Source organism: Onychostoma macrolepis, chromosome 21 (assembly GCF_012432095.1).
Source record: "Onychostoma macrolepis isolate SWU-2019 chromosome 21, ASM1243209v1, whole genome shotgun sequence".
Classification (NCBI taxonomy): domain Eukaryota; kingdom Metazoa; phylum Chordata; class Actinopteri; order Cypriniformes; family Cyprinidae; genus Onychostoma; species Onychostoma macrolepis.
Genome location: NC_081175.1, coordinates 12,822,211 through 12,844,908, shown reverse-complemented (window position 1 = coordinate 12,844,908; position 22,698 = coordinate 12,822,211). Strand labels below are relative to the sequence as shown.

Genomic DNA, 22,698 nt, shown 5'->3' with positions numbered 1-22,698 from the left:
TTACAAAACAATGAATCAAACACTGCAGTTTATTTTTGGCACAGCAACAAAAAAGGACTGTATAAAATTAACATCAAAGACAATATTAACACTGCATAATGCATATTAATATTTATTTGAAATAAGTCAAATTCTGACAATTTTCTCTTATTAAATGTTGACTTTTTGTGTGATACAAGCGATAGTGACAGTAAAGATCCTGATGCAATGCTGCTGAATTCATTAATTCAGTTAGTCCAAACTTATGTCAAACATCCCAAAGCCCATTTGTTTCATCATTTCTACATTTTTCCCCGATCCTTTCATTTCATTTCATCCATTGTCAGTCAATGTCTGTCAATTGCCATCTGCATCCTTCTACAGCATACTGAATTACATTTTAAATGTTATTTTAAATCTTACTTTACCATTTACAGTAACATAATGATTCTTTATGCCGGAAAAGAAACAGAAACATTAAAAAGAGAAGTACTGTATTGAAATTTGGGGTGAAGATTATTGCAACATTCGTTTGAGATGACCTATTGGCCTATGAATGCAATTTCCCTACAGCTACAGCATGCTACTAAATTTCAGCCAACACCCATTGGCCCATCCTGCTTCTGTAGTTTAAGGAAAAATAAGGAATCAGTTTTAAGATCATTTTAAGATCAATGATTTTAAGGGTCCATGTATGAAGAAAATCAAGTGAGTTTTTACCTTGACAAAATATTTGACAGAATAGCACATGTCCATGGTCACTTCCTCTTGTTTACCTTGCTCTATAAATGTGTGGCCTTCCCCGGTTGTTGTTTCATTTGCTGTGTGAACCTGACGAGAACATCATGAAGTGTGAACCATGGATGAATCTATTCCTGCTCGCCATACTGTGTCCTTTTATAACCGGTACGTCTTCTTGACTTGGCTTTAACCAGAAATATAAATAGAAAGTTCTATTTTGCTTTTTATCTGAAATGCTGATTTGAGGGAACTTCAAATACATAAATGCATTAAACTATCAATTCAGTTTCATTTTACAACAGCAGTATTTCACATTTAATAGTCTGTAGTCATAGAGTCCAAAGCAATAGTCCATCATTAGTCTGTGGACAATTTATTGTGATGTTTACATGCTATATACAGTCTGATGTTTCAAGCATCATACATCTTTTACAGCATACGCTGTAAAAAGTGATAAGTTGACTTAACTTAAAATTAAAATTGAGGAAACATGTTGCCTTAAAATGATTAAGTACATAATATATATATATATATTTTTTTTAAGTTAAGTGAACTTGACAATTCTATTAACTTATTTTTTTTAAATTATCATTTACTTAAAAAATTTAAGGCAACGGGTTTCCTCAATTTTTTTAAGTTAAGTCAACTTATCACTTTTTACAGTGTATTGTGAATTTGAATTTGTACATTGTTTAATTTGTAGCTAAAGTTGCACAACTGATTTGATAAAACTTTGTAAAGTAATATTAATTTGTATTTTACTTAAAAAGAAAGTTTGTGGCCGAGTGTTATTATTGACACTGAGGGTGCCTTTAAGTGGAAAAAGGTTCTTTAGATTATTAAAATGTTCTTCACATTAAGAAAGAACTGTTCACTGAGATTTTTTCAACCCAGAATGGCTCTTCTATGGCCTTGTTGTAAAAGCCCCTTTTGAAACCTTTATTTTTAAGAGTTTCTGTTAGAACATTTTGTGTTCTTTACAGTGCGCTCTTGCAGCACCATTTATCTATTTATTTTTTCATCTGGCCCTCTGATATTTCTCATAGGTGCTCCATCCTCTATTTTGTGCCCCGATGAGAATCTCAGTATTAGAAGAGGGAGTTTTTCTTTCTCAGATGATGGGAGCATTGTACGATACAACTGTTCAGAAGGCTATTACCCAACCATTAGGATCCGTCGCTGTAACAAAGGAAAATGGAACCCGTTGCCCAAAAGAAAACAACCAGAGTGCAAGAGTAAGCAAAACATGATAATATACACTTATTCATGATTGAAAACACAACACAGTCTACTCACACACACACACACAAAATCCTTTATCTCAGAAATCACATGTCCTGATGCTCGTGGTTTCCAAAATGGAGAGGTGTATCCATATCAGAGGCAATATTTTGTGAACGACACAACCCACTACTCATGTCATTCTGGCTATGATTTCCGTGGCTCGGGGACTAGAGTTTGCCAGGCGAATGGGAAATGGAGTGGAGGCACACCAGTCTGTGGAAGAAACTGTGAGTGGGAAGTCTCTCAATGCTGTCAATTTCCTCATACTTTACAGATTAAATAAACAATTTCAGCCCTTTTAGTAGATTAAGCAAAGACTTAGTCACAGTTCTCTTTTTTCAAACAGCTGATCACTGTCCTGATCCTGGGATTCCCGCTGGCTCTACAAGAACAGGCCACATGTTTAATATAGATGACAAAGTCATGTACCGCTGTGAAAATAAATTGACTCTGATTGGTTCCAAGGAGCGAGTCTGTCAGGAGAATGGCCAGTGGTCAGGAACAGAACCACAGTGTTACGGTAAACCTTTCATCTTCCTTGTTTGAAGTGCAATTCAGTAGCTACATATTCAGCTTTGCTAATGTTGTTGTTGTGTAAATACAGCTGATTTCACATACGACAGCCCAGAGGAAGCATCAGAGGGTTTCAGCAGTTCTCTAAAGGCAAATCTAGCGGTTTCTCAACAGTATGAAGGAACAGGTAGTCTTGTGCAACTCACACTGTCTTCTTCCTCTGTAAGGCAGCATATAATGTTTGGTTACCACTGCTTATTTTGTATAAAACCTGTTTCCTGTGTCTTCAGATCAGTACGGAAAAAGAATACGAGTGGGTAATGGGGGGATGCTTGATATCTACATTGCTCTGGATGTATCTGACAGCATAGACGAAAAGGACTTTGAAAAGGCAAAAGGTGTCATCAAAACACTTATAGAAAAGGTATATGAGATAAATAGTGCGTTGATAACACAGTCACACACTTTCAACTGACTATCCCATTACTAGCACACTATTAGTGTCCCATTAGAATCTCTTCTCTTATGTTTTATATTCCTAATGAAACTTTGTGAATCTACTTCATATTTGACCCTATGATCATTACCAACAGATCAGTTATTACGAAGTTTCCCCAAACTATGAGATCCTGATTTTTGCCACAGATGTTGCACGGATAGTCTCCATGAGGGACTTCAAGAGCGGGCAAAAAAATAGCCTGTTAGAAATTCTTAAAAGACTGAAGGATTATGAATATAACAGTAAGTGTTTTGTTTAGATCTGATTTAAAGGTCATTGTTACAGCAAAAATTGAAATGTGTTTGTTTGGTGTGGTCAGTCTGAGAGTAAAATCTTTGATAACTTGTCTTTAAGGACATATTTTAAAATCCCAATGTTTTTGTGACTAACAGGTAAAGGTGATCGAACAGGAACTAATATCGCCCAGGCATATAAGAGCATTTTAGAAAGTATGCAAATAGAGCAGATGAGGAATAAAGAGGAATTCAAGAAGACCCAACATATCGTCATCACGTTCACTGATGGTAATGATGATACCAGTGTTTATTTTTTTAATATTGATTTGGAATTGTAAAAAAAAAATAATAATAATAACAGCAATATTTATACTTGGTGGTTAGCACTGAACCGGTTCAAATGCCTTTTGTTCTTGATGTTAAAAAATAATACCATGATCACTTTTTTTTATTCACTCTTTAGGTCAGGCCAACATGGGTGGTAATCCAAGACCATGGGTGGACCAGATCAAAAGTCTTGTAAAACAAAATACTCCTTCAGAGGAGGAGGAAAACCTTGGTGAGAAAGAACATCAATGATCTTTAAGATTAAGCAAATTTTCAAATACAGCTCAAATCTTTTTTTTTATTATTATTGATGATGATACCTTTTTGTACAGACCTGTATGTGTTTGGGATGGGAGATGATGTGAACGCTGAGGACATTAATGATTTGAAGACTGACAGGGGAAATGAGAAGTTTTTCTTCAAGCTTAAGAACTTGGATGATTTGCAGGAGACATTTGACGGCATGATTGGTACTTCATTATGTCTGTTTTCCATTTAGAGACATGTACTTAGTTTAGGCTGGGCAAAAATATCATTTTAAGATAATGATTGTCCTCCACATCCATTATGAAGCATAGTCAATATATAAGTTTCTCCTGTTTTCCTTGCCTTAACAGATGAGGGCACCAGTGTAGCATTATGTGGACTTTACAGAGATTACGACGATGGCACTGATTCCCACAAACGTCATCAATACCCTTGGTTGGCAAAGATCAGTGTGACTGTAGGTATTTCTATATCTTAGTCATATTTCTGGTTAAAAGTGGACAAAAAAATGGCTTAGCATGACCTTGCTAGTTAATTGACTAAATATTTAGTCCTTCTTTGATGATTTTGCAGCGCAACAATGGAAAAATTTCAAATTGCGTGGGGTCATTAGTCACCTCAAGCTTTATCTTGACAGCGGCTCACTGCTTCAGGTTTGGTGACACACCTGATAGGATAACTGTTGATTTGGGTTCAAATATTAAAGGTAATATTGAGAATTATTTAGAATACAGTTCTCTTTTTCTTTTTTTTTACATGTAATGGTGTAAATCTCATCAGTGGTGTTTCCTTTTCTCTTCTTAGGAATAAAAGTGAAAGATTACATACCTCATCCTCGCTATGACGTTGCAGCAAAACAAAAACTGGGAATACCTGAATATTATGAGTTTGACGTGGCTCTTATTCAGTTGGAGAAACCTGTAATTTTGGATCTTGGTCTTCGGTGAGGAACGCAGCTTGTCAACATGATATGCATTATTTTATGCTACTAAAAAATTTTAAAATAGTGAATGAATGCATATCATGTATGTCTCTACAGGCCAATCTGCATCCCCTGCACCAAGGAAACAAGTGGAGCTCTGAGACTTTCAAATAGAGAAGGAACATGCAGAAAACATCGTGAGTTACAAAGAGATATGTCTGTCAGAAATATTGCATGTGTATTATTTACATTTATAAATATAGGGTAAGACGGAGTAAGATGACCCACCCACCATAGACAGCACAAAATCTCATCTCAGAACTTTTAATGAATAGCTATGCTCTTCTTAATATTGTAATTTCAAGTGAATATCAACATTTGTGAGATTTAGTCAGTTTGGATGTTAAAACATCCAGGTCTCTGAAAAATAGCGATCTATGACATTATATTATGTTGAATATAATTTTTGTGTGTTTATTTGTTAATGAAGGATTTGTGGACACATGTAAAAAATTATAGCTTTTATTTTCAACTAAAAAGATTAAATTGGACCCTTGGAGTAAGATGGCCCCCCGGAATCCTAATTGAGTGAAATAATTCAATTTACATTCGTAGTGTTGCTATTATGACAAATCTTCAAATAAATATGGGCAGTTACATACAGTGAAGAAAATAAGTATTTGAACACCCTGCTATTTTGCAAGTTCTCCCACTTAGAAATCATGGAGGGGTCTGATATTGTCATCGTGGGTGCATGTCCACTGTGAGAGACATAATCTAAAAAAAAAAATCCAGAAATCACAATGTATAATTTTTTTAACTATTTATTTGTATGATACAGCTGCAAATAAGTATTTGAACACCTGAGAAAATCAATGTTAATATTTGGTACAGTAGCCTTTGTTTGCAATTACAGAGGTCAAACGTTTCCTGTAGTTTTCACCAGGTTTGCACACACTGCAGGAGGGATTTTGGCCCTCCTCCACACAGATCTTCTCTAGATCAGTCAGGTTTCTGGCCTGTCGCTGAGAAACACGGAGTTTGAGCTCCCTCAAAGATTCTCTATTGGGTTTAGGTCTGGAGACTGGCTAGGCCACGCCAGAACCTTGATATGCTTCTTACAGAGCCACTCCTTGGTTATCCTGGCTGTGTGCTTGGTCATTGTCATGTTGGAAGACCCAGCCTCGACCCATCTTCAATGCTCTAACTGAGGGAAGGAGGTTGTTCCCCAAAATCTCGCAATACATGGCCCCGGTCATCCTCTCCTTAATACAGTGCAGTCGCCCTGTCCCATGTGCAGAAAAACACCCCCAAAGCATGATGCTACCACCCCCATGCTTCACAGTAGGGATGGTGTTCTTGGGATGGTACTCATCATTCTTCTTCCTCCAAACACGTTTAGTGGAATTATGACCAAAAAGTTCTATTTTGGTCTCATCTGACCACATGACTTTCTCCCATGACTCCTCTGGATCATCCAAATGGTCATTGGCAAACTTAAGTCAGGCCTGGTTTAAGCAGGGGAACCTTCCGTGCCATGCATGATTTCAAACCATGACGTCTTAGTGTATTACCAACAGTAACCTTGGAAACGGTGGTCCCAGCTCTTTTCAGGTCATTGACCAGCTCCTCCCGTGTAGTTCTGGGCTGATTTCTCACCTTTCTTAGGATCATTGAGACCCCACGAGGTGAGATCTTGCATGGAGCCCCAGTCCGAGGAGATTGACAGTCATGTTTAGCTTCTTCCATTTTCTAATGATTGCTCCAACAGTGGACCTTTTTCACCAAGCTGCTTGGCAATTTCCCGTAGCCCTTTCCAGCCTTGTGGAGGTGTACAATTTTGTCTCTAGTGTCTTTGGACAGCTCTTTGGTCTTGGCCATGTTAGTAGTTGGATTCTTACTGATTGTATGGGGTGGACAGGTGTCTTTATGCAGCTAACGACCTCAAACAGGTGCATCTAATTTAGGATAATAAATGGAGTGGAGGTGGACATTTTAAAGGCAGACTAACAGGTCTTTGAGGGTCAGAATTCTAGCTGATAGACAGGTGTTCAAATACTTATTTGCAGCTGTATCATACAAATAAATAGTTAAAAATCATACATTGTGATTTCTGGATTTTTTTTTAGATTATGTCTCTCACAGTGGACATGCACCTACGATGACAATTTCAGACCCCTCCATGATTTCTAAGTGGGAGAACTTGCAAAATAGCAGGGTGTTCAAATACTTATTTTCCTCGCTGTATGTAAATATTCAAATGCCTGTATATAAATGAAATAATAAATGTACCTTTCAGATGAATCTCTTTGGATTCTGCTTTACCTGTTATCAATTATTCAATTATTCAACTAAATTGTCAACATACAATTTTAAATAGAACAGTTGATATTATATTTTACATTAATGAGTGGCAGTACAAAATATAACATTTTTTATTTTAATTTACATTTAACTGTGTTTTTACAGAGGAAGAGCTAATGAGTGCAGAAACTGTGAAAGCTTCTTTCATGTCGGTCATAGGAAAAGGCATTGAGAAGAAACAAATCACAATCAAGCAGGGAAAATGGGTAATGATATGTTGTATGGTGGACACGGTCTTGCTGTCTTTTTATTTTTATTCATTTGTGGTTTCATTAATGTGGTTTCATATCACGGCTTGAATTTTTAATAATGGAACTCAAAGGAGTAATGAACTTCTAAGCAAAAAGCTTAATTAAATGCATGCTTTGCTCAACAGTTCTGAATTTCTTTTGTCTAAAATTGATATGTCCCTTTTCTTCAGCGGGATGCTTGTGTTGAAGACGCCAAAAAAGCTGATGGAATTACTTCGAAAAATGCTAAAGATATCGTTACAGATAATTTTCTGTGCAGTGGCGGTATTGAGCCGACTGTGGATGATATTGCCTGCAAAGGTGAGTTTGGATTTTGGCAAGGGAACATAATATTTACATTTACATTTAGCAGATGCTTTTATCCGAAGCGACTTACAAATTACATATTTATTTATTTTTATTTTATTTTTTGTTTTATTTATTTATAATATTTGGCAGTAATCTACCATGATACTATAAGAATCATCATAAAATGTCATATCCTCAGTATCCCAGTTCTTAATAGGCCTAAACTGAATTTGCTAAAAGGTCTAAACTCATAATGCATATAGTGCATGTTATCAACAGGTGACTCTGGTGGGGCCACTTTTGTGGTTCCTGGTAATCGAATAATCCAGGTGAGTTTTTATCACTTCTCATGTTTGCTGATTCCTTTTAACAGTTCACTGAGCCATTTCAAATAATATGCATCATTCTTCAGAAAACTAAATTGTTGTTATTCATGTATAATTTGAGAGATGCTTGTTTTAATAACATTGAACAGGTGGGTATTGTCAGCTGGGGAGTGAAGGACCTGTGCAAGGACAGCCGGAAGCCTAAGTCTGATTCACACACTAGAGATTACCATACAAGTCTGTTCAGTCCAGAAGTACGCGAATTCCTTAAACGCTATCTTGCAGATGAGAAATTGGGAACCCCTCTTACGTTCCTGTGAACATTATGTTTAACAGTATTCTGTTTGCCTGCTCAGAAACATTGTGCACATCTCTCATTTGACTCAAAATGACTTTTTTATTTTATTTTATTTTATTTTATTTTTACGGCTTTGGAATTTGAAAGAAATGTGACACAGTAAAAACATTGTGAAATAAAAATTTTTTTTTTAAATAATAATTTTAAGTTAAACTTTTTATCCAGTGAAAGTAATCAAATGTGGTTAATTAACATATTCAACACAATCATAAACAGCACTTTTCATGAGTGGGGTACAAAATAAAGCTTGAAACTTAATTTCATTTGATTTCATTGTTTTGTATGTATTATACAATAATAATGTGGTTATAATGCAAGCATGCAAAAATATTATGTTTTTTATGTTTTTAAAAGAAGTGTCTTTAGTTCTTATTTGATCAAAGAATACAGTAAATCAGTAATACTGTGAAATATTATTACAATATGCCTATATAAAATTACTGTTTTTTACTTGAATATATTTTTGAAAATATAATTTGTTCCTGTGATACAAAGCTGAATTTTCAGCATCGTTACTTAAGTCTTCAGTGTCACATGATCCTTCAGAAATCATTCTTTGCCAATTTGGTGCTTAATTCTTCTATTATTATTGGTGTTCAGTCAGGGGCGTCATGCACTTGTTATTTTTGAGGGGGCACGAGTTGGGGGTGGGGGGGGGGTTCGTCATGTGACACAAAGCAGCCACAACACCACTTATGTTTTATTTATTTTTTTCCTTTTTATTCGAAACATTCCCAAACGCATTATCTATATTATGAAATATTTTGATTCTCACCTTTATAGATTATGTTGATAGTGGGCAATGGTCAAAGTAACCTGTAATCTATTAACTATGCATAAAAACCTGTCTGTTTATGGGTGTCATGCCATAACATATTTTTAATATGACTGGCTTTATATTTAATGTGAATTTAACATTGAAAGTTAATGTGAATAAAAACATTGCAAGTTAGGCTACTAATCATAACACTTTCATTGTACAGAAAGAGAAGAACATTTTCACTGAGAGTCTAGAGTTCAAGCACTCTCAAAAACTCCCATTAAAATCACCGAAGCTGTTTACACTATGAAATTAATATCTTACAGATTCGTACACACATTTGCACTTTGTTGTTTCTGACCAGAGAATTCCAGAAAGAGGTATTTGGTCAGCGAGCAAGTGAAGAAAACACTGGCATTTTAGCGATGACTCGTCTGAACACCTATGGTTGGTCATTGCATTCATAAGCTCAACAGCATCGTGTGTGATTGGCAGCACTGTAAAAACGCGTCTGTCTCTGGCTCAGCGCCAGCCAGCGTCCAGCGAAAGCAGATTTGAATTTAGCAGCTGATCTAATCACGCTGGTGTGATTTGATGAAATATAAGAAATATTAATCGGCAAATTTTTGTCTTTTGGAAGCTGCATTCAAAATCCACTTGGCTCAAAAATCTGAGGGGGCACGTGCCCCTTACTTTGAATGGGCATGACGCCTCTGTGTTCAGTTATTAGCTAATAATAGTTCTTATTATTGTCAGTGTTGAAAACTGTTTTTTTGCTGCTTAATGTGGAAAACGTGTTTTTTTATAAATCTTCCGCAACACTGCAATGCTGAATAAAATATAATTTTACCCTAAACTTTTGAAGCAGAACAACTGTTTTCAACTTTTATAATAATAATAAGAGTGTCTTAAGCGCCAAATCAGCATATTAGAATGATTCCCGAAGAAAAGAAAATGTTATTTTTTTAAAAATCCCTCACATTCGGAACTATTCGTTAAAATGAACTATTCCTGGCGGAAGCGTTTCGATGTAGCGCACTTAAGCTCTCCCGCTGGAGTGGTTGCCATAGGAACAAGCAAAGCCGATCTGAGGATTACAGCAGACAGTCCAAGCAGTTTGATTATCACAGCTTAAAATCATTAATAAAGAGCATTTGATATCAGATATCAAATCCGTCATGTCCTCTGTTTCCCAGGAGCTGAAAGACACGTGAGTAGTTAACGTTATATGTTGATTTATGAGGCTTTCTCTCGAAAATATTGAGGTAAATAACGATTGGCGTTAGCATATTGATATAGCATATAGCATAGAATTTCCTTACAATGTAATAATTAATAAGTCAATCCTTTTATAATAGCAGTAGAGCTTATGTTCAGACACTTATTTGCCCAAATATGGCGGCACAGCAATACAACAGAGTTGAGGTGTTTTCAAAACCAGTGCATAGAAATGGATTCATATGCAGCGATGATTTTTAATATGGTCTGTTTGTAGTAAGTTTTTCCTGTGCTCTTGTAGTTCAGTGGCCAGCTCCAAATGGCTTGATGCTCACTATGACCCAGTCGCCAATCTCTACACCTTTTCCTCTTGCATCGGTGAGTCACTGTTGCATGAACTTTCACGTTCACTTAACGTTACAAGTCTGCGGTTTCCATCAATCTCACCAGTTCATACTTCCTGCTATTTTCCACAGCACTTTCAGATTTGCATGGAGATGGCGAGAATAAGGTGAGATGGTGTGAAGGATTTTGAGAAGTCTGAGAGTACTACTGTGAGGTTAACCCTGTCTGCTTTAAATGTTTCAAAATGATTAACAGTTGAAAACATTCGTAAAAGTAATCAAATGTAATCAGTTACATTACTTGAATAAAGTAATTGAAATAGTTACACTATTGTTACATTTTAAATAGGGTAACTTGTGATCTGTAAGTTATTACATTTTCAAAGTAACCTTTCCAGCACTGCTATTTCCTAACACACATTTTGATGTGTTGACTAACATGATAAAGCACATGTAAAATACTTGATTGCAACATAATTATCATATTAGTTTATTTAGACAATATTTAAATGCATAAGTATATTTTAAAGTTACTTGCAGATAATGTTAATGAAGTATACATTAAATAATACCTTAAATACAACTTTAAATTTAAGGTTTTAATATTGTATTAAATTGTTGCTTCATTATTGTTACAAATGTGTTTAAATGCATGACATACAGGTTTCAATAGAAATGACAGAAAAGTATATTGTAGTTACCATAAATGCTTGTCAGTACATTCAGCAGTTTAACCATATTTCATAGACAATATATTTTTAAATGTAACATTTTTAAGTTTATTTAATTGTAAATAAAATAACATTCAGTTAAGAACATTCAGTAATTACATTCTTTTAAAATGTTACTTTTCAAGTATTTTCAGTAATCTAGTCTGCTTTTGGAGTGATCTTTTTATGCAATGTCAATAAACCATCGTTAAAAGTAGACTGGCAATAAAGAGTCGTTGTAAGTGTCATGTCTGTGTGTGTACCAGCTGGTGGTGGGTGATCTTGGCACAGGAGTGTGTAACATGAAGCTAAAGGTGTACCGTGGCACTGGTCTTTTGAGTGAAAGCACCCTGCTGGACCTGCCCACTGGCCTGGTCTCCTTTCTCATGGACCTGCACGAGCCACGGACACCAGCCATCGCTGTGGCCTCCGGTCCCTTCATCTACGTCTACAAGAACCTGAGGCCCTACTTCAAGTTCACGCTGCCAAGTCTGGAGGTGAACCCTCTGGAGCAGGATGTCTGGAGTCAGGCCAAGGAGGTGAGCTGTTCTTCACCCTATACCCTATATCTCACATTCAGCTCTACGCATTATGTCATATGTGAGGCTCTTCACTGTGGTTTCATTTTACTGATTGTTTTTTGCCACTTAGGACATGATTGATCCAATGACGCTTAAAGAGATGTTAGAAGGTTTAAGGTGAGTTACTGTACAGTATGTACTGTATTTGGGCTTTAAACCCAATGCACTGCATGGCTTGTAAAGTACAGCATGATACAATACATGTGGATTTTACAGTTACAACACTTTGTTGATTCCTCCTGAACAGGGACAAATCTGAAATTCCACTCTCTGTCAGATCACTACGGTAAAACCTCTTCCTCTTAACTTTTTCAGTGTATTATTATTTTAACTATAGGATTCAAATACCTCCGTGGAACTTGTAATAGTAGCAACATTAACTGTCCCCAGTTGCCTTGTCTTTTTCACATATATTTTTTAATAAACTAATGAACAAACTTCAAATATTGATATTTTTGGGGGTAAATATTTTGTAAAATGTGTTTATTTAGACTCAGGGATAACTCACCAGAAAATGAACATTTTCATCATGTACTCACTCTTATGTCATTTAACATTTTTGTGAATTTATTTCTTCTGTGGAACACAAAAGTACATATTTTGTAGAATGTTGGTAGATATGTTTTCTTCGTTTTATGGAAACACTAATATTCTTCAAAAAATCTACTTTTATGTTCTGCAGAAGAAACAAGTCATGCATGGTCAATACAGCTCAATGATATGAAACTTGTTTTTTGTTCGTATCAATACATTAATTTAAAATTAAGTCAAATATGCCGCTCATACATACAGTCACTTAAATGCCTTTTCTACAATTAGCATGTTGATCATTTCTGTTTTAAAATTTCTTGGGGGGCAGTAATTTTAAAAAACAATGTGCCAAGGTGATACGAATGTCCTAATTTCTTAATGAAGAAAAAACCTTCCTAAAAGAATAAAAAGAAAATCTTAGTGGGTAGTTCTGCAATATCCTTTATTACTTTTTTTAGGAAATGTTTTTATAATAAAACTGCTCTTTTATATTTGAAAAACTCATGCAAGTGTGAAAGTGTGCAACCAATATCCAGAAAACATTCAAGTGGAAATGATATCACTGAAAGGACCCATGCAGGAGGGATATAATTTTTTTACCTAACGATTCATTGCTTTTCTTGTGTAAATTATTCAGGTTCCTCATGCTTGAGCCACAGGAAATGGAGAATTTCGTTCTTCTTCATAAAGAACAGCCTATACGTAGACAGGTGCCAATATCTACATATACGCAATCACTCACACATAGACAAACAAAAACAGATGCATTAACAGGGCTTTTGTCTCTTTGTTTGTCTCAGACGGTCATTACCTGTATAGGGACATTGAAGAAGAACATGGCAGATGAGGATGCAGTTAGCTGCCTGGTGATTGGCACAGAGAATGCTGATGTTTTCATATTAGATCCAGAGGCCTTTACCATCCTCTACAAGGTCAGCACCTGCTTCATATTTGCTTGTTAAACACTATATTCTTTTATTAGCGTTTGGCTTTATTCCTCTGAAATATCATCAGAATATAAGTGACTTACTTGACATTTAGTTCTAAAGTAAGCTGATTTCCCCAAAAGAATGAACTGTGTGTTTTCAGATGTCACTTCCCAGTACACCTACCCTAATGGACGTGACGGGTCAGTTTGATGTGGAGTTCCGTATCACTGTGGCATGTCGCAACGGCAACATCTACATATTACGCAGGTAACTGAGTGAATTGCAATTTACTTAAATATGTTTAAATAAGACAAACAAGGCTTTTCAAAACTAAACGTGCTGTGTTGAGAACGCATATGTGTGCATATAATCAGCAAAATGTAAATATAATGTGCATAAAAACAGGTCTTTATTGGCGCACTTTGAGCATGTGAAATTTCTTCAGATATCGCAACGGTTGTGGCATGACGTCATGATCTGTAGCATGTAAAAATATACAATATACTCTACTTTCCTGAAACTTTCAGCTTAGTTTTTTTAGTTTATATTTATACAGGGACAATCCACAACAAAAGTGTTGTGCCAGAGTTCGCTATAAAGCTAATTTGCATCTGCAGTCTCTGGGCAGGATGTTGTTACAAAATTACAATATTCAGTCAAAAACAATACAATACATACAATATCACATCATACTTCATTAAATCAATGATCAATAAAAGTCAATGATCACATATTTGATTTTCCTTAAGCCATTTTTTAGCGTAGTTTTAAAAATACAAAATGTTGCACACTGTCTAATATAAACATACCTAATATAGGTATTAAATTCCATCTTTCTGCTGCTCTAACTGAAAAAGCTGATTGTCCAAAAACAGTTTTCTTAAATTTAGTTGAACAGTCACCTCTAACTGATAACCTAGTCTGCCTGATATTGTCCTTACAGAAAGTCACACATTGTTTAAGAGGTGGTGGTGCAAGATCATGCAATAGTTTCAGCATCAGCAAACAATAAAAGAAATTGTCAAATGTCAATAATTTATCATTTTGAATAATATCGCAGTGATGATAACTCCTTGGCTTTTTAGCTAAAGTTTTCACAGCATGTTTATAAATAGTATATACTGGTTTTAACATAGTTATACTTGTATTGTAGCACAGTAAGATAAATGAGGGAGAATCATTGTATGCATTAAGAGTTTAGCAGCAGCCACAGGTAATTGGTGCCTATATTCCTGAAGATCATCAAGATTGCTCTAGTACTTTTAGAGACCTTTTTAATATGTTTTTTAATTGTTTGCATTCTTTTAATTCAGCTCTTCAATCTATTGGTCAGATGTCTTTCAAATTTGAACAAATTGAACTTTGGAATCCAGTGAAATGCAAAATGTTTTTGCATGTGCTTGCATTTCCCGTATCCAGCATTTGCATGCATATAAATGGAAGTCAATGGAACGAAAAATGCCCCTTAATTTGTGATAGCATGCTAAAAAGGGCCAATTTTCTTTTTGTGTTCAAGGGATTCCCCGAAGCCCAAGTACTGCATTGAGCTGTCCTCTCACCCAGTGGGACTGGTGAGGATGGGAAAGAATGTAGTTGTTGGATGTACTCATGAGACACTGCACGGTTACACTCAAAAAGTATGATAATTGAATCCATATCTGTCACACTAACAATAATACCTCCAGAAATTATCATTCTAATTATCATATGTAAACTCCTGTAGGGGAAAAGGCTTTGGACTGCTTATTTGCCAGCCCCCGTTACCACCATGGCGCTGATGGACCTTCCCACACGAGGATTTCAGGCTGTGCTGGTGGGTCTGGCCAACTGTGAAGTACACATGTACCGAGACAAAAATCTCGTCAGCACCATCAAGACACCAGTAAGAACCATCTTGAATTCAAAACCCAGTGACATTCAGAATCATATCTGAGTTGAAGTTCATGCAATGCTGATTTTACTGCCAGGATGTTCTTGTAATCATCATCAGAGACTTTCATTTATGTCTTACAGGACGTAGTGACAAGTATTTGTTTCGGACGTTATGGACGGGAAGATGGCACTCTCATAATGACCACCAATGGTAGTAAAGCATGCTATGTGGTAGATAAAGCAGTTTAGGGTAACTATAATGCTGAACATAAAGAATTTGAAATGTCACACTTAAACTGTATGTGATCCAGGAGGAGGTTTGATTGTGAAGATCCTCAAGAGGACGGCTGTGTTTGATGACAGGGACTCGGCCCCTGGACCTCCAATAGCCCAGAGCATTCGTCTGAATGTGCCCAAGAAGACCAAGCTCTACGTGGACCAGACCTTGAGAGAGCGTGAAAATGCAGTTGGTTAGTGATGCACCAAAATAAATTTGGTCCACAAAACACCTAAGTTGAAGGTTTTCATTTAGCCAAAAACCAAAACAGTAAAATACAGTATTGGTAATTAAATTTGGAAAACTGGGTAACTGAAGTTGGTATGTTGTTCAAGGTGTCATGTTTTTAGGTGAGAAAGTAAACCATAGAAAAGTTCTTATTAAAGCCGCCTCTCTATAGTTTAGCCGAACATATTTTACTTGTTGCAAAATATATACTCTACCAGTCAAAAGTTAGGAATAAGATTTTTTTAAATGTTTTTAACAGAAGTCTCTAATGCTCACTAAAGCTGCATTTATTTACAAAATAAAATGCTGTAAAAACAGAACTATTGTAAACTATTAAGTTTTGATATATTTACGGTAGGAAATTTACAAAATATCTTAATGGAACATGATCTTTACTTAATATCCTAATGATTTTTAGCATAAAAGAAAAATCAATAATTTTGACCCATTCAATGTATTTTTGGCTATTGCTACAAATATATCCGTGCGACTTATGACTGGTTTTGTGGTCCAGGGTCACATTTATTATTGGTTATTGGTAGTTATTAATAGGGTTTCTTATTATCAATGTTGAAACATTTTTTTCTTGTTTAATATTTTTGTGGAAACCACAAAAGTCAGAATTCTTTGAAGAATAAAGAGAAATAAATTCTGTAACATTATAAATGTATATACAGTATATATATATATGACATTTTAAAATGACATTTTAAAATATATTCAAATAGAAAACAGTTTTTTAAATTGTAATCAGGGCTTGAAGACGAAAAAAAAAAAAGTCAATCGTTTCACACCGAGCAGAATCGATATTTTAACGTTTCTGTTCCTGCGTTCCTCTGTATGATTACCGTTCCCGAAACCGGTTCGAGTAGAAGAAATAATGGTTAATAACGTTATTTTTTAAAATGGTCTTTGCATATATTAATAATAATGATAATAAAGTACAGTGTTTTCTTTACACAAAAAGAAAAAGAAAGAAAAACAACAGGAAGAGATGGTATCTTAACCCGCTTCGCTTAGTAACAGCCAATACAGAATCATCTTTTCTAGATTTGCCTAAATGTTGGCTACTAAACAAAATAAAAAATCTATTCATGCTTTAAAGACATTAAAGTATTTTTTAAAGAAATTTAAAAATGTTTGCTGCATTGTTAAAAAAAAAAGCTACTTGTATAAAAGCTAAGTCGCGTCGCATTTTATTATATTACATTCAGAAATGATGTAGGCTAAAATGCCTGCAAATCAAAATGTTTACAAACATTATAAACACAGTAAGATGTGGAGTTTCTCTCCACATCAAATCCTCTCAACTTAAGGCTATAGACTATAGGCTATAAAAACTTCAATCCAAAATCAAATTAAAGGTGAAACTGATGCCTACCTCTCTCATTCGGCACGAATCCAAACGTATCTGGATGCTAAAATATTATTTATTATAGGCTTTGTACTTTCATTGAGTAAAATATCATCCTTCACATCGGCTATATCAGCACAGTGAGGCGGTGGTCACGCTGAATGCAACAGATTGGACAACGGATCACTATAACTTTTTATACGTTTCTTTAACTATATTTTATTTTGATAATGAACTGGCTGCAATGTTGCAAAAATACTTTGTGTGCGTGAGGCGCCAGCGCGATATGGCCATACCAACGCTGGTTGGTTATACAGATGCAAGATATCATTCAAACTGTAAAGCTTTAGCAAAATAAAGAAAACTACTTACTGCCGTCTCGTTTTCCTTTCCGAGAACTTTGGAACGCTATTGAATTGAATGGCCTAATTCATTATATTTTTTTTTCTTTCGTTTCGTTAATCTGTCAATGATTTCAGTGAAATATATTTAGTGTATAGGCGTATATATTCCTTTTAATGTAAGCTATTAGTTATTCTGTTTTCTCCGTTCACAGAAGGACTGCAGGTGCGTAAGATCTGTTGAATCCATCATACACTATCCTTGGATAAACTCTAATGCATTGCCATTGTGACTTACCTGAAGAGTTCACAGCTGAGTGGGCATTTCACTCGTTGGGATGCATCAGCATCACATTTGCATAGGCCTTACTATTTGAATTCCTGATTGGTTGACAGCAAATTTCAAATATTAAATGGAAGATAAAATAATATTATTAACCGGTTAATGGCCATTTCAAATGTTCGATTCTGTTCGGAACTATAACATTTGATTTAGTTTCTGTTTCCGGTTCTGTTCCAGTCAAAATTTAGTTCCTTGAACAGGTTCAGAGCCCTGTTTGTAATATTTTAGAATATTGCTATTTTACTGTATTTTTCATCAAATAAATGCAGCCAAAACCTGAAAGTTATGAGACTGTTGTTGTCTTTTTCTATGCAGCCATGCACCGAGCTTTTCAGATGGACCTGAGCAGGCTGCGTCTCGCTGCAGCACGGGCCTATGTCAAAGCTCTGGAGTCCAGCCTCACGCCCATGTCGGCGAGTCTGACCGAGCCACTCAAGATGAATGCTGTGGTGAGTTGAGCAATTCTGAATGTGCCAATAAGATGACACCGGAAGGCCGATACCCATCTCAACTTCTGCTTCCTGTTTCTGCAAAGGTTCAAGGGTTGGGCCCATCCTTCAAGCTCACGCTGAACATCCAGAACACTGCAGCGTGCCGTCCGGTCATGAACCTAGCCATCAGTTTTCTGTACGATGAAAATTTGTATAGCATGAGGACGGCCTTTTTTAAGGTGACCTCAGCTGAGCAGTTTCATGAGCATTATTCCTTCTCTATATAAGCTGATTTTTTAAATGTGTAGTTATTGAAGTTGAGAAAATACTTTGCTGGTAACAGTGAACTGTTTTGTTTTCTTTAGGTCCCCCTACTGGTTCCAGGGCTGAATTACCCCATTGACACTTTTGTGGAGTGCTTGAGTGACAAAGGCATCTCTGACATCATCAAAGTGAGACTATCACCCATTCAGAACATCCATGCAGCATTTATATTCAGAATAGCTAGTATTTGTTGTGTACTATGAAAAATATGCAAATAGAAAACTCAGCAGATCACAATATACCAAAATTGTTCCGAAATGTTTAGACAAAATAGAATGAACCATTTTTATTTACAGAATGATACCTAGACACTGCTCCCACACATATGATGAAATCCAAAATTACTGTAAATACTTCTATAATGTTCTGTGCTGTTCTTTTAAACTTTCCATTCAAGTAATCCTGAAAAAAATGTTTTACAGTTTCCACAAAAAATTTAAAGCAGCACAACGTTTTTAATATTGATATTAAGAAATTGTCTTGAGCAGCAAATCAGCATTTTAAAATTATTTCTAAAGGATCATGTGACACTGAGGACTGAAAATTCAACTTTGCCATCACAGGAATAAAGTACATAAAATAAATAAATATATATATATATGTATATATATATATATATATATATATATATACAGGTGCATCTCAATAAATTAGAATGTCATGGAAAAGTTCATTTATTTCAGTAATTCAACTCAAATTGTGAAACTCGTGTATTAAATAAATTCAATGTGCACAGACTGAAGTAGTTTAAGTCTTTGGTTCTTTTAATTGTGATGATTTTGGCTCACATTTAACAAAAACCCCCCAATTCACTATCTCAACAAATTAGAATATGGTGACATGCCAATCAGCTAATCAACTCAAAACACCTGCAAAGGTTTCCTGAGCCTTCAAAATGGTCTCTCAGCTTGGTTCACTAGGCTACACAATCATGGGGAAGACTGCTGATCTGACAGTTGTCCAGAAGACAATCATTGACACCCTTCACAAGGAGGGTAAGCCATAAACATTCATTGCCAAAGAATCTGGCTGTTCACAGAGTGCTGTATCCAAGCATGTTAACAGAAAGTTGAGTGGAAGGAAAAAGTGTGGAAGAAAAAGATGCACAATCAACCGAGAGAACCGCAGCCTTATGAGGATTGTCAAGCAAAATCGATTCAAGAATTTGGGTGAACTTCACAAGGAATGGACTGAGGCTGGGGTCAAGGCATCAAGAGCCACCACACACAGACGTGTCAAGGAATTTGGCTACAGTTGTCGTATTCTTCTTGTTAAGCCACTCCTGAACCACAGAAAACGTCAGAGGCGTCTTACCTGGGCTAAGGAGGAGAAGAACTGGACTGTTGCCCAGTGGTCCAAAGTCCTCTTTTCAGATGAGAGCAAGTTTTGTATTTCATTTGGAAGCCAAGGTCCTAGAGTCTGGAGGAAGGGTGGAGAAGCTCATAGCCCAAGTTGCTTGAAGTCCAGTGTTAAGTTTCCACAGTCTGTGATGATTTGGGGTGCAATGTCATCTGCTGGTGTTGGATCATTGTGTTTTTTGAAAACCAAAGTCACTGCACCCATTTAGAAATTTTGGAGCACTTCATGCTTCCTTCTGCTGACCAGCTTTTTGAAGATGCTGATTTCATTTTCCAGCAGGATTTGGCACCTGCCCACACTGCCAAAAGCACCAAAAGTTGGTTAAATGACCATGGTGTTGATGTGCTTGACTGGCCAGCAAACTCACCAGACCTGAAGGCCCTTGTCAAAGAAACCTGTGCTTCCATACCACCTCAGCAGTGCCACAAACTGATCACCTCCATGCCACGCCGAATTGAGGCAGTAATTAAAGCAAAAGGAGCCCCTTCTAAGTATTCAGTACATATACAGTAAATGAACATACTTTCCAGAAGGCCAACAATTCACTAAAAATGTTTTTTTATTGGTCTTATGAAGTATTCTAATTTGTTGAGATAGTGAATTGGTGGGGTTTTGTTAAATGTGAGCCAAAATCATCACAATTAAAAGAACCAAAGACTTAAACTACTTCAGTCTGTGCGCATTGAATTCATTTAACACACGAGTTTCACAATTTGAGTTGAATTACTGAAATAAATGAACTTTTCCACGACATTCTAATTCATTAAGATGCACCTGTATATGCACACAGCAGATCACAATATACCAAAATTGTTCCGAAATGTTTAGACAAAATGGAATGAACCATTTTTATTTACAGAATGATACCTAGACACTACTCCCACACATATGATGAAATCCAAAATGACAGTAAAGACTTCTATAATGTTCTATGCTGTTCTTTTAAACTTTCTATTCAAGTAATCTAATATATATATATATACACACACACACATACAAATACATACAGTGCCCTCCAAAAGTATTGGAACAGTGAGTAAAGACAAAATTGCTCTGTTGGCTGTGGAGTCAAGACATTTGCAAATATGATTAAAAGATGAATATGAGACAAAACTACAGAATGTCACATTTTATTATTAGACGTTTCAACACATATATGTTTTACCAAATAAAAAGAACAGCACTTTTAGAGTTCATCCCACTCATTGATGTGTGCATAAGTATTGGGACAGTTGAACATAAGGCAGATATAAAAGATTGAAAGCTATTATTTAGTTGCAGATCCCTTGCGCACAATCACAGCAGTGAGTCTGTGACCCATAGACATCACCAGACTCTTGGTCTCATTCTTTGAAATGCTTTTCCCAGCCTGTAATGCAGCCAATTCCAATTGTTGCTTGTTTTGGGGAGTTTCTGCCTTTACTCTCCTCTTCAGCTGGCTCACCTTTGTGCATTTTTTGCAAACTCTAATCTTGCCTTTCTATTTTTGGAGCCGGTCAGAGGTTTGTATCTTGCTGTGTAGCATCTGTAATTCTGTGTCAAAGTCTCCTGAGGACAGTAAATTGTCAGAGCATCACCCCAGCTTTCTGGAAGTTGTTGGTGATTTTACAGACACGTCTTTTAGGGTTCATTTTCACAGCTTTTATGATGTGTCTGTCATCAACTATGTTGTTTTCTCAGCCGATCAGGTTGTTGTTGGTTGCTGGTGTCGCTGGTGGTTTCCAAACTCTTGATTTCTCCATGCCCTTTGTTTTTGCTATAGCTCGAACTGACTTCTTTTTTTTTTTTTAGCATCCAAATTGCTTGCTTTTCTCTCAAAGTCAGCTCCCTCGTCTTCATCCTGGTTTGTGTCATCATCAAATGCAAGATTCAGAATGCAGAAGTAATGGATATAACTGATACGACACGTTCCCTGCTTTTTTTGATCAAATAAATGTAGCTTTGGTTTAGAAAGGGACTTCTTTCAAAAACATAAAAAACCTTAAAAATATATTTAATTATACACTATGGAAAATATATACATATGTAAGGGAAATATATTATCTTAGATAATAAAACAGTGTTTATCTAAAATGCTGTGGCATAAACCATCTATTCACATCAAAATGTGCTCAGTATTTTGCTTGAAAAGTAAAATTCTGTGATCATTCACCCACCCAGATGGGTTCTGCCACCAGTCAAAAAATAGGAGCCTGACACCCCTGTACTCTCCCATGATGCAAACCATAAATGTTAATTACTGTACATCAAGCTCTCTGCATGAAATCAAGCAGCTGTTTGATGTTACGTTTCTGATTTCAGGTGTTTGTGCTGAGGGAAGGAAAGAGTGCTCCTCTCCTCACCGCCCACATCAACATGCCTGTGAGTGAAGGACTTGCACTGAACTGAGAGCGAATCAGAAACTTCTAGCTGAGCTTCACAGGCGTCTTCAACTCTTGCTGTGCTCCTAGCAGCAGTTAGGCTTCTCCACAGAGCTGCCTGCAACGAAGAGCGTTCCATCACAGGAGTTAAGAGAAGCTTGCGCTGGCCATAGAGCCGGTGCTTCCTGTAGCTTAGATCAGGACTGAGGGAGGCGTGTCCTCACAGGTAATACCTCTGTACCTTTTAATGGCTAGTGACTGGAGCGTTTGATTGACAGCTGCGAGGCCTAGCGCTCCATAGGTCATATAGTTTGGATGTAAGAGACGTTCCTGATGTTTACTTGTGGTAGTCATGTATATTTCTATGTAAAAGCATATTTA

The 22,698-nt window shown here is 36.2% G+C and overlaps 2 protein-coding genes across 2 annotated transcripts; both read left to right on the top strand.

Moving 5' to 3' along the window:
- Positions 1–739: 739 nt before the first annotated feature.
- On the top strand, positions 740–8,618 carry LOC131528455 (complement factor B-like). Its single transcript, XM_058757574.1, has 18 exons — positions 740–885; positions 1,767–1,955; positions 2,046–2,231; positions 2,351–2,524; positions 2,609–2,704; positions 2,808–2,941; positions 3,111–3,258; positions 3,409–3,540; positions 3,716–3,811; positions 3,912–4,049; positions 4,197–4,303; positions 4,420–4,552; positions 4,651–4,789; positions 4,886–4,965; positions 7,238–7,338; positions 7,554–7,683; positions 7,951–8,000; positions 8,147–8,618. The coding sequence occupies exons 1-18, from the start codon at positions 768–770 to the stop codon at positions 8,315–8,317; spliced, it is 2,322 nt and encodes a 773-aa protein (XP_058613557.1). The 5' UTR covers positions 740–767; the 3' UTR covers positions 8,318–8,618.
- A 414-nt stretch (positions 8,619–9,032) lies between these two features.
- On the top strand, positions 9,033–22,395 carry bbs1 (Bardet-Biedl syndrome 1). The gene is made up of 17 exons (XM_058757576.1): positions 9,033–10,325; positions 10,635–10,711; positions 10,810–10,844; positions 11,654–11,926; positions 12,039–12,085; positions 12,216–12,254; positions 13,137–13,209; positions 13,300–13,431; positions 13,589–13,695; positions 14,945–15,065; positions 15,152–15,310; positions 15,442–15,511; positions 15,612–15,770; positions 18,159–18,292; positions 18,379–18,513; positions 18,640–18,726; positions 22,259–22,395. The coding sequence occupies exons 1-17, from the start codon at positions 10,294–10,296 to the stop codon at positions 22,343–22,345; spliced, it is 1,767 nt and encodes a 588-aa protein (XP_058613559.1). The 5' UTR covers positions 9,033–10,293; the 3' UTR covers positions 22,346–22,395.
- Positions 22,396–22,698: the final 303 nt, after the last annotated feature.